The sequence below is a fragment of the Podarcis pityusensis genome (assembly GCF_964106645.2).
Source record: "Podarcis pityusensis genome assembly, chromosome: 6".
In the NCBI taxonomy this organism is placed as follows: Eukaryota; Metazoa; Chordata; class Lepidosauria; order Squamata; family Lacertidae; genus Podarcis; species Podarcis pityusensis.
In genome coordinates, this window is record NC_138030.1 from 724663 (window position 1) to 737235 (window position 12573).

The 12573-nt window shown below is 46.9% G+C and overlaps 1 protein-coding gene across 2 annotated transcripts; it reads left to right on the top strand.

Annotated features, from left to right (window-relative positions):
* Positions 1-5943: 5943 nt before the first annotated feature.
* On the top strand, positions 5944-11016 carry LOC308480168 (uncharacterized protein). Of its 2 annotated transcripts, none has more exons than XM_081011586.1 (2): positions 5944-6581; positions 10400-11016. In XM_081011586.1, the coding sequence occupies exons 1-2, from the start codon at positions 6377-6379 to the stop codon at positions 10948-10950; spliced, it is 756 nt and encodes a 251-aa protein (XP_080867712.1). In that variant the 5' UTR covers positions 5944-6376; the 3' UTR covers positions 10951-11016. The 2 variants fall into 2 exon arrangements, with proteins under 2 accessions (XP_080867712.1, XP_080867711.1); XM_081011585.1 differs by lacking the exon at positions 5944-6581 and adding an exon at positions 8616-8932.
* The last annotated feature ends 1557 nt before the right edge of the window (positions 11017-12573 follow it).

Below are 12573 nucleotides of genomic sequence, written 5' to 3' on the forward strand. Positions count from 1 at the left end.
GCACTTGATCCCACAAGGAACCAATTATCCCTAGAGAAATGGGTGTGAACATTCCAAATCACCCTAAATGAGATTGGGAAACAACCTGACAAATTGGCGACATCCAATAATGTATTTGTTTGTTGATTGGGTTTATGTAGACTGCCTTTACACACACACACCAGACGGCAGGTCCTGAACCAACAAATTCAAATTACCAAAAAGGAGATTCCAGGAAAACTTTCCAATTGTAGTAGCAATTTGACAGTGGAACAGATTCCCCCGGAAGGTGTTGTTGTAAACAAAAACCTGCCCTTTCCCCCTTCTGGGGTATCCAAGAGCCAATATAGAGTCCTTACATAGGTTCCCTATTGGTAGGAGAAAATAACAGAGGCCAACCAGAGAATATTGAGAAGCAAAGCAGCTAGTAAGCCTGATCTTTATTGATCTGTTGCAACAGGGTGCCCCCTTCACACGCAGGAGAGGAAGAGGACCCCAAACCAAGGTGTGCCTGCCCTTATATAGACATTTTAAATTCCCCTTCCATGCATCATACATACATCACAGAAGGGGTGTAACATAAGACCACCCCCAGATACATCATACCCACATCACAGAAAGGGCGGTCTACAGCAGAAATCTGAGTGCATTGTTTATCTCGTCTGACAGGTTACCTTTTAATGCTCACGATTGGATACCCTGGGGAGCCTGGCCAGTCTTTTGTAATGATAAATACTTAGTTCCTGAGCCAGGTCACAGCTCACACCCTATTCATATCTTAAATGTGCCCTTAATACAGGATTTGTGAAGGAAAAGACAATGGGGAGGTTTCCCACTTTGACCTTGCAGAGAAATCATTTGCTCAGTTTGAGAACCAAAATGGTTTCAGATCGGTCTTCCTGTGCTGATCTATGTACGTTCTTGGCTGGTACACTTATGAACATTTAACATATATCTAAGACCTCAAAATTCCTATCACAGTGGTGAACTCTCCTTCCTTGGAGTTTTTAAAGCTGAGGTTGGATGGCCACCTGGCAGGGCTTCTTCAGCTGTGATTCCTGCATTGCAGGGGGTTGGACTAGATGACCCTTAGGGTTCCCTCCCAACTCTAGGATTCTATCATTCTTTAGCTGTGTTTCTTGTATTGCTGGGGGTCGAAGTAGGGGACCTCGAAGACCCTTCCAGTTCTGCGATTCTGCACTTGGCTAGGGAGAAACTAGACCAACTTTGTGCTTCTATGATCCACTGCTTTCTGTGCTCTTCTCTCGCCCGAGAGCTGGTGTGGATGACTCAGTGTGCAACACAAGAGCGGAAAAATCCATAGCACGTTACCAGCAGATGGAACTCACCGGCACAGGATGTGGCTAAATCCAGGAATGTACCGGATGAAAACAATGCGCAGGGTATTTCCAGAGATGACATTTCCAGTGCTACCTGTTATAGCTGTCAATGCTGTCTTGGTGGAAGGAGCTGGACAGGCCTGGAAATGGGGAGTTTCCTGGGGTGAGAATACACCATGGAAGACTTCATGCAAGAATCCCACCTGGTGCTGCTAGATATGGAGTCTGTGAAGGGGAAAACATGTAGGAATTCTCTTTTGGGGCTCCTCCAGACACATGAGGAACACGATCTCTAGAGGTCCCAAAGCAATGCAGAGCTCGCTTCCTCTGGAATATCGCTGGATCAGCTGCTGGTTCCCAGGAGGAACTGGATCCAGTGGTTCCTGCATCACAGTGGGTTGGACTACCAGGTGGTTCTTGGGGCTCTTCCAACTCTTCCAAGCCTATGATTCTGTGGATTCTAGTTGTGAAGCCCCTGGGAACTGCCTGATCTGGGCTCTTCCTGTGGGCACCCAACAAATCCTTGTCTCTCAGGACTGCCTTGAAACAAATCTCCTCACATCATGCAAAAATATATAAAATATAGATGCTGTAAACTTAGAATCATAGTATTTTAGATTAGGAAGGGACCTGGGGGGTGCTGTAGTCAAGCATTCTGCTCAGCGGAGGAATTCGGCAGCTGCATCACCCCTGGCAGGGAGACCAAACTAGCCATGTAAATGAACTGGGTTAAAGCTCCAGTGGAACTTCAGGCCAGTCTCCGCGTGGCTTTCTTCTCCCTAGAATATTATCCCTTCTAACTACAGTCTGTTAAAGCTCTGGTTTTCCCAGTAGTGATGTATGGAAGTGAGAGCTGGACCATAAAGAAGGCTGATCGCCGAAGAATGGATGCTTTTGAATTCTGGTGCTGGAGGAGACTCTTGAGAGTCCCATGGACTGCAAGAAGATCAAACCTCTCCATTCTGAAGGAAATCAGCCCTGAGTGCTCACTGGAAGGACAGATCCTGAAGCTGAGGCTCCAAGACTTTGGCCACCTCCTGAGAAGAGAAGACTCCCTGATGATGGGAAAGATGGAGGGCACACGGAGAAGGGGACGACAGAGGACGAGATGGTGGGACAGTGTTCTCGAAGCTACCAGCATGAGTTTGACCAAACTGTGGGAGGCAGTGAAAGACAGGAGTGCCTGGCATGCTCTGGTCCAGGGGGTCACAAAGAGTCGGACACGACTAAACGACTAAACAACAACAACAGCAACAAAACTACAGTCTTCCTCTACCTGCCTTGATTTACACATGAAGAGGAAGTCCCAGCATTTCCTCTATGGATCCCACAGTTTATGCTTCCAGAAGACACCTTCTGTTTCTTGCCCTAGTCCTTCTTTCACCTGCCACAAATCCACCCCCAACCATTGCTCAAAATTTAATCCTGCCCGCAATTCTTTTTAACATATAATATTCCAAGATGCCCCAATAGGGAGTTTATTCTTCCAAGTCCATTTCATCCCTTGAACTCTTCTTTGCCATATCCACATAGGTTTTAAAAATCCTTCTCACGTTGTTATTCTTTCTTCTTTCATTCTACGTGCACAACATGCTGCCTGCTGGTCTACATACACCCCTAGATTAATCCTCTTCTTTAAAACGTCCACTCCTGTTGTTTTTTACATGAGAAGGTAAAGGTAAAGGGACCCCTGACCATTAGGTCCAGTCATGGCTGACTCTGGGGTTGCGGCTCTCATCTCGCTTTACTGGCCGAGGGAACCGGCGTACAGCTTCCGGGTCATGTGGCCAGCAGGACTAAGCCGCTTCTGGTGAGCCAGAAACAGAAACGCCGTTTACCTTCCTGCAGGAGCAGTACCTATTTATCTACTTGCACTTGGACGTGCTATCGAACTGCTAGGTTGGCAGGAGCAGGGACCGAGCAACGGGAGCTCAACCCGTCACGGGGATTCGAACCACCGACCTTCTGGTCGGCAAGCCCTAGGCTCTGTGGTTTAACCCACAGCGCCACCCACGTCCCTTTTTTACATGATAGAAGTTTTATTAAAGATTTCTTGGTTTACAAAAGTATGTGCAATGTCTCTTTTTTCAGGTTACATTTTCTACAGGTCAATTTCATTTGTTGAGACATTAGTGTTACATTAGGAAGAAAAGGGGGAAGAGATGGAGGGGGAGATGTTTCTATTTTACTTAATGTATGTGTGGGTTTTGTGTGAGCATCGCTTGTGTGCGTTCTCTTTACTACTTGCTTGTGTTCCTTTGGTGGTGAGAGAAGTTGGGGTTGGCCGTGGGTGTGGTTGCCTGTTTGTGATTAGCTGTGGTGAACTTTTTTTTCGTGTGTGAGTGGGTGTTTTTAAATCAGGCTAGCCAGATTGATTCATAATTAATTAATTAATTAATTAATTAATTTTATAATGAATGCTTTTAGAGTGTTGTTTGTGCTGTACTTTTGTACTGTTTTATTGTTGTTAGCCGCCCTGAGCCCGGCTTCGGCTGGAGAGGCTTTTATAAATAAATTTTATAAATTTATTTAATAAATAAATAAATAAATAAATAAATAAATAAATAAATTTTATAAATAAAAATTATTATTATTATTATTATTATTATTATTATTATTATTATTATATGCTGTTGGCGGATTCTTGTTGTTGTCTTGTTGGGCTGTGTATGTGATAAAGGGGAGCCATACCGGGGTGAAGGCATCTTCTTTTATTTGTCCCCGTGTCAGTTTCAGATTATTGGTTAGTTTTTCTCCATTGGTCCATGCTTACTCCAAACAGGTCTCTCCAGTGTCTACTTCTGAAGTTTCTGGCTGCTTAGAGTAGGTGGGTGAGGAGTTCTTTGTGATGTGAGTGGGCATTATTGTCTTGGAATGTGTTTAGTAGGGCCAGTTCTGAGGTGATTTCTAATACTTGCTTAGTTTGCATATTTCTCGTATGGCTGTTGTCCAAAATAGTTGGATTTTGGGGCATTCCCACCACATGTGGAAGTTTGTGCCTGTGGAGGTTCACCCTCTCTGGCATTTTGGTGAGGTTCCTGGGCGTATTAGCGCTAATTTCCTTGGTGTTAGGTACCATGTGTGAGTGAGTTTCAAGGTGAGTTCTTTTCTTTTCGTTGATATGGATTTAAAGGAGGGGTTTAGATCACATTCTAGTCCACTGAGTGGGTTAATCTCATAGCCTATGTTGTCTTCCCATTGTTTTTTGATTACGTCTAGGGGGTTTGTGGGATTTTGGAGTAGTATTTTGTATACTGCGGATACCATCCCTTTGCTGTGTCCCTTTGCTGTTAGGAGGAAGTTTTCGAAGGGACGCATCATGTAGTTAAGTAATGGAATTTGCCGTCAGTTTGGATGGTTTGCAAAGAGGGAAAGACAAATTTATTGGCTATTCTTCTGCATCCTGGCTGCTGGGAAGGACAAGAGGGAAGAGTTTATCCCACAGGGCCTTTCTGACACCTGGGGGCTTGTGGCGGGTCCTGGCTGTGGATTGGCAGACTTAGGCAGACTCAGACAAGCTCGGAAGGCTCTTGTTCATGGGACTCAGGGTGAGGGATCGCCCAGGTTCTCAGCTTTGAGCTCAGCCACTTCATCCTTCTCTTCTGATTCTGTGCTCGAAGCAGGGCCCTGACACTTTATACTTCCAATAACCATAACAATAGACTGGATCAGATGACATTGTATTATTTCATTTCATTTGAACTTTTTCAGGCCATCTTACAGCCAAGGCTTTTCAAAGTGGCTATGAAGAAAGAAAGAATAAAACAAATTAAGGTCAGGCACAATATTTTTTAAAATGTAGGCAGCAATAAAAGATTACTTAGAGAGATTATCAAAATTATCCGATACTTCTATACTTATTGTACTTTTGACTTTCCTCACTCATCTTACTTTCTTCTTTACTGTTCTAGTCTATATCAATACTGAGCAGATCTGGTTTTCCTTTGTTAATTTTATATCTCCCAACCCTGCTAGATTCTCTTAATCTTTTGATTAATCTTTCTGCTTAACAATATCCTGTTTTAATTCGTTGGAAGCTGCCAATAGTGGCTGGGACAACCTCGTCAGATGGCATCCTAATAATAATAATAATAATAATAATAATAGGAAAACAGAACATCTTCAATATAAATGGGGAACTTATATTTTGTATCCTTGGTTCATTGTTTACTTCTATAGCATCACGGTAGGTCCAACCTTACTGCAATAGCAAACATCTTCAGATACCCATTTAAGAGTACTCTTACCTACTACAATGTCTACTATATACAGACCCAAGAAATCTAACCAGGGCGGAGAAGGTGACATGGCTGCTGTTACTGGTGACTCTGTGACTTATAACACGGCTCTCTGTGTTTTGGCAGCTAGGAAGAAAGAACAGGGTGGGCTAGCGTCAGTTGCAAAGGGAACTCCGAGATCTAATTTGCACATTTTATTTGAGAATTACTTTTTATTCTGTGTAATAAGAAATTTGGGTGGATTTGACCATGGCTTTACTGCATATGTAGCAACGGGGGTGTGTGTCTCTTCTTTTCTGTTCTTTTCTTTTCTTTTCCTTCTTTGGATGTTGCCACGGCCTTTGGCTAGCACAATAAAATCCAATAAACCTGAAAGAGTATTCTCCTGGAGAAAGAGAACATCCTTTTTTTGCTCCTCGTTTAAAACTACCTGTCTTGATAGCTGTCCATTTACTAAAGATCTTATATGTAGCCGGGTTAAAATAATTGGTCTCAGACAGCAAGCCTTTTGAAGCTTTCTTTGTAAGTGGCCACCCTATCCTGTCAAAAGACTTCTCACCACCAACTGAAGGCAGGAAGGCTCCAATTCCTTCATACTGTGCCAAATATGTCATACTGAGTACTTTTCAGCTATCCAGCTTGTGTTGGTAATCTCTTAGAAACCTGGCTTTGCCTTACGAATTTATCCACAAGGAATTCCAACCTCTCTGCAAATAGAAATGTTGCAACCTTGCAATCAAGGTCAAAAGATTGATAGATGCGATTGTGTTACAGGTAAAACGCAGGTTCCCTGTAGTTGGCACGGTGGCATATTAGGAAATGGAATTTGGCTGTCAACGAGATGTTCTCATAAGTCACCATGCAAAGTATTTCCGGCTCCACCCAGAGAGGGTATATAAACTAGGACAGTTCAGTCCTGGTCCAAAGGAGCTGGCTCTCAGCGCCACCATGAAGTCGGGTGGCCTCTTGCTCCTTGTGGGGTCCTTGGTCCTCTGGACTGCCCTGCTGGCTGCACCGCACACAGGTAAGGAGAGGCAGTTGTTGGGATGCAAAGCCAGGGGCCTCAGCGGCTGGGACCATCCAGGCAAGGAACACATGTGGGGTTTTATTCCCTGGTGGAGGAAATCAGGAAATGGTTTTGCAATGAGGAAGAGTAGACATGCAGTTCTGGGACTTGCATGTCAAAGGCAGGTTTCAAATTTGGAATTGGGCAGTGGGTGGGTGGGAATTTTGGGATTGGAAGGAAGAGTAGCCGGAGGGAACTGCAGGGCTCAGAATGAGCTGCTCAGCTTCTGCAGCAGGAAAGTGAATCCACAGGATTGCATAGTTCACATTTCCCGAAACCATTCTGTGAACTGAAATGCCCCTGTCCTCCAAAAGTCACACACCTCTGAATTCGGTGATGCAGTACCCCAACCCAACAATTCATAGAATCATAGGGGTGTCGAGTTGGAAGGCGCTCAGAAGATTGTCTAGTCCAGTCCTCTGAACATGAATGTACAAAGGGGAAATTGTTAGGGGAAATTGCTTGCAGAAAAATCTGTATCTTACGAGAAATGTGCTTGAAATACGGACATTCAGTTTTGTGCAGAATTTCTGAAACAAAATTTGCAGACCGATGCAGAAATGTGTGTGTGTGTGAGAGGGAGCCAAAGTCAAGACTGAAAAATGAGAAGCTGAATTGGGCGGACGCTGAGCATCCCCTCCCTGTGGCTCTGAGGGCAGAACTGGCTTCACGGAGAAAAATGGGAGCCTGGTTGTTGCATGGAGGCTGAGGAGAGAGGAGCAAAGGGGATCCGGGGCTGAGGTGGGGCGGAACTGGCACATTCTCCAGGGGCCACAAGCTGCAAAGAACTACAGAGCAAATGGACTTGGGCTAGATGGCCACCCGGGATGCAAGCCAGAGATTTTGTGCCCAGGTGCATGATATGGGGGGGGGGAGTGGAACCCTCTAGTACAGCAGTTCTCAACCTGTGTGTCCCCAGATGTTGTTGGACTACAACTCCCATCATCCCTGAGCTCTGGCCTTGCTAGCTAGGGGTGATGGGAGTTGTAGTCCAGCAACATCTGGGGACCCACAGGTCAAGAAAGGCTGCTCTAGTACAAATCAATACAAGCAGGTGAACGTGTGAGATGCAATAAGAGGAACAGTGGAGGGAGTTGGAGAATAAAAGACTGAGAGGTGATATGAGACCCGTTTTCAAATATCTGAAGGAGATTCCGACTAAACATTTGACAGTGGAAGAGACTTCTTTGGGAGGTTGTCGACTCTCCTTCCATTGGAGGTTTCCAAAGAGAGGTTGGGTGGCCTTCTGTCAGGGATTCTTTAGCTGAAATTCTGCACCACAAGGGGCTGGACTAGATGATCCTTGGGGTCCCTTCCAGCTCTAGGATTCTATTATTTTTTAGCTAGGATTCCTGCATTGCTGGGAGTAGAAGTAGGGGACCTTGAGGACCCATCCAACTCTACGATTCTGCACTTGGCTAGGGAGAGACCTTGATGCCCCTGTCTGGCTCTCTCTCGCCCTGTTGCTTCCCATCAGTGAGCAGAACCTGGCAGAGTTTTACCCAGTGGGAGAGATTCTGTTACTCTCTGTGGCTAGACAGGAGGAGGAATGGAGTGGCTGGAGCCCATCCAAGCTAAACAGAGATGGCTGGGGAGCTACCGTATTTTTTGCTCTATAAGACTCACTTTTTCCCTCCTAAAAAGTAAGGGGAAATGTGTGTGCGTCTTATGGAGCGAATGCAGGCTGCGCAGCTATCCCAGAAGCCAGAACAGCAAGAGGGACTGCGCAGCGCTCCCTCTTGCTGTTCTGGCTTCTGGGATTCAGAATATTTTTTTTTCTTGTTTTCCTCCTCCAAAAACTAGGTGCGTCTTATGGTCTGGTGCGTCTTATGGAGTGAAAAACACGGCAATTGCTGCCACAGCTCCTGGGATTGCTTCATGCCCAACGATGCCTGGGGCCAAGATACAGAGAAGGAAGAAGCTTCATGCTTACCTGCCTGGACCTTGGTTTCTGGTGCAACATGAGCCACTCTGGGGCAAAGGTTTTCTGCAGCGTGGTCAAGGGGCTCTGGCCGCACCAAACCCCTCTGCAGCCTCCCTTCCTCACTGAGCACCAGCCCCATCCCACATGGAGCAACAGCTCCAAAGCTGTACACCTCCCTCGCCTCACACACATTGTTGTCACAAACGGGAGCCACACCTGTGGCAGAAGGGTGGAGGGTGTTGCCTCCCTCACCTCGCCCAAACTGCTGCACGTCCTGCAGATCAGATCAGAGGTGAAGCTGAAGGTTGGAAGATTCGGGACAGATGGAAGGAAGTCCTCCTTCACACGGCTCAGACTGTGGAACTCCCTCCCACAGGAAGCAGTGGTGGGCACCAAGCTAGGTGGCTTTAGAAGAGGACTGGACAAATTCAGGGAGGAGGAGAGGGCTATGGAAGATGGATCTGCTCTGCCTTCGCAGTTGGAGATAGCAATGCTTCTCCAGTGGCTGGAAACTGCAGGAGGAAGAAGCTGCTCTGATGCTTGGATCCTGCTTGTGGGTTGGCCACTGTGAGAAGAGGATGCTGGTGAGATGGGCCACTGGCCTGATCCAGCAGGCTCTTCTTAGGTTCCTTTGTTTTAGGACTGGTCTCTGAACTCAGCAGTGGGCTGCATGAAGGTCCACAAAGTGACCCTGAATCCTGGCAAGACGGAGGTGCTGGGGGGGGGTGCAGTTAGTCAGCTGCCTCCTTCGGATGGGGTTGTATTCCCCTAGAAGAACAGGCTCCATGTTTCATCAAATCCATCTCTAGAGGCGCAGGTGACCTCAGTGGCCAGGAGTGCCTTTCCCCAGCTTTGGCCATTTCTGGACCAGGAGAACCTGACCACTATGGTCTGTGTGCTGGTAATCTCCAGGTTGGATTATTGAAGGAGTGTCTTCAACCCCATCATCCAACCCAGACACTGAGGTCCATCTCCAAGGGCCTTCTGGTGGTTCCCTCACTGTGGGAAGTGAAGTTGCAGGGAACCAGAGGGCCTTCTTGGTGGTGGCAACCTCCCTGTGGAACACCCTCCCATCAGATAAACAACTACATGAAATAAACAACTACATGACTTTCTGAAGACAGCCCTGTATTGGGAAATTTGTAATGTTTGATGTCTCACTGTGTTTCTGGTATGCTGGAAGCTGCCAAGAGTGGCTGAGGCAACCCAGTCAGATGGGTGGGGTATGTAATAAATAATAATAATAATAATAATAATAATAATAATAATAATAATTTGGTCAATGTGGGGCTGCCCCTGAAATTGGTGCACAAACTCCAGCTACTGCAAAATGGGGCATCTTGGCTGCTCATGTTTTACCCATCTCTACTTGGCTCTTCTGAGTCAAGAGGCCTTTGTCTGTGAAAGATGTATTTGCACCTGGGCAACAACTCAGCCCCTTCCAAGAACGAGGGCACCTTGCATTTCCCATGCCCAAACTTCCCTGACACATGCGCACATTATGGGGATGTCAGGTGTTATGGACTGAGTTGAATAGGATCCAAAATGCAGCAGTCTGATTGGTCCACAGGAGCCACCCAAACCAGCTCCAGGTGGAAGTGAATCCGCAACCTGATTGGCCCACAGGAGAATCCCAGAATTAGCCAATCATGTGGGGCCCATTGTGTAAATAATGTATATAAAGCAGACATTCTGGGGGAACTTCCATTCCTCCTCACCACTATGAGCTGAATGAAGAGCATGAAATCCACTCTCGACTCCGAGTATATTTCATCAGGGGACTGGGAACAGCCGCTGTGGGAGCTGAGAGGAGGTTAACTAACTGCATGCCCTTCATATTTTCTGTCTTCAGAGACACCAGGAAGGGCATCTCCTGCCCCTCGCTGCGCCCAGACGGAAGCCACACCTGAGTGCAAAGAAGCCTCCGGGAAGAATGCCAAGGTGGGAAAGGATGCGGAGCTGGCCCAGAATAGCCCTGTGGCTGAGGAGCTGCAAGGCGCTGCCCTGATGAAACCCGTCTCTGATGAAAAGTCAGCGAGTGGAGAAGTCACTGGGAAGCCACCGTCCGAAGCGGGACATGTTGCCAATGATGGGCCGGCTGCCTCTGGGGGGCAGCCAGGAAACGGAGAAGGGGCAGGGGCTGGTGTTGAACTGGGCAGACTCCCCAGTGGGGAAACGCCAGCAAAGCTTGCAAGGCCACCCCCCCTCGAGGAACTGGACGACCGTGACGATGATGACGATGACGATGAAGACGATGACGACGATGACGATGAAGACGATGACGACGATGAAGACGATGACGACGATGACGACGATGACGATGATGACGATGATGACGACGATGATGATGACGACGACGATGACGATGACGATGATGACGACGATGGTGGTGATGGCGATTGACCCCGGCCTACATCCTTGGGGTCCCTGGCCAGCCTGAAGGAAGCAGCGCAGGCAGAGCGCCTTGCCCCAGCGTGTGAGACAGGGAAAGATAAAGCTCATCAAAGCTGCATGGGCAGAGTTCTCGCCACGTCACAAACTGCAGAGAGGGAACGTGCTTTGTCCCTGGGTCACATGCTGGGGCATCTTTCTTGCTGCATCACAGACCTTGGCTTCTCTGGAAGAGGATAGATCAGGGATCTGCAACCTTTAAGACAAAAAGAGCCACTTGGACCCATTTCTGAAGAAAAAAAAAACTGGGAGCCACAAAACTCGTCATTCTAAAAATAACTTTTTTGTCACTTTTTTTTATTATTTCTTTGTTTGACCCCTCAGAATTACTCCTCCTCATAGAAATAAACATTAAATTAACAGGTTACCTTTTTTTGTGTGTGTGTTCTTCACTCCCCTTCAAAACAGTGACCAGCGTACATGCCCCCTTTCAATGCAGTGACCAGCGTACATGCCCCTTACAATGTAGCGGGCGGGCGGGAAGGTGATGTCGGGACGGTGCGTGACTAACGCACGCACCGCCCCATGCGACGTCACAGCCAGTACAGCGCCCGCCACAGTGGGGAGTGTCAGGGCGCACAATGCGCCTCCTCCCCTCGCTAGTATCCGCCCCGGAGCCGCGGCAAAGGTGTAAAAGAGCCACATGCGGCTCCGGAGCCGCGGGTTGCAGACCCCTGGGATAGATAGAGAGATAGATAGATACATAGATAGATAGATAGATAGATAGATAGATAGATAGACAGATAGCTAAGAGGAGCAGACGCAAGGCCTAGCTAGCCCAGCCTCTTGTTCCCATAGATTGGACCCCCCTGATGCCCTCATGGGAAACCCTGCAGCCGGCCAGCCTGGCAGGGGTCTCCTTCTAGTGCTGCTCCCTCTGCAACTGGTTGTTGTTTAGTCGTTTAGTCATGTCTGACTCTTTGTGACCCCCTGGACCAGAGCAGGCCAGGCACTCCTGTCTTCCACTGCCTCCCGCAGTTTGTTCAAACTCATGCTGGTAGCTTCGAGAACACTGTCCAACCATCTTGTCCTCTGTCGTCCCTTTCTTTTTTTTTTTTTTATATATAAATTTTTATTAGTTTTACAAAATTTTTAAGACAATACAAACATATAAAAAGACATACAAACACGTATAGTTTCATGACCTTTTTTTCATAAACCTTCTTTCTCGGACTCCCCCATACCTCCCCTTTCTGCATCCCAATGCCCAAAATTTTCCAGCAACTTCTAAATAGTTCTGTCAAACATATGTCTTCTTAATCTTCCCTTCAGTCTAATCTTATATCGCTGTAACCCTTTCTTTCTCAAAACCTCGACATTCTAACATTCATCAAGTTTATAATAGTCCTTAAGATAGATTTTAAATTTCTTCCATTCTTCTTCCGCCGTCTCCTTCCCCTGGTCGCGGATTCTGCCAGTCATCTCAGCCAGTGTCATATAGTCCATCACTTTCATCTGCCATTCTTCCAGAGTGGGTAAGTCTTGTGTCTTCCAATACTTTGCGATGAGTATTCTTGCTGCTGTCGTAGCATACATAAAAAAGATTCGATCTTTCTTTGACACCAATTGGCCGAC

Bases quoted from the DNA above. Each gene is read 5' to 3' on its own strand.
- LOC308480168 (XM_081011585.1), top strand. From the start codon at position 8,692: ATGGAGCAACAGCTCCAAAGCTGTACACCTCCCTCGCCTCACACACAT. The intron at 8,933-10,399 runs GTGGGCACCAAG...TTCTGTCTTCAG, and splicing joins CCCTCCCACAGGAAGCAGTG to AGACACCAGGAAGGGCATCT.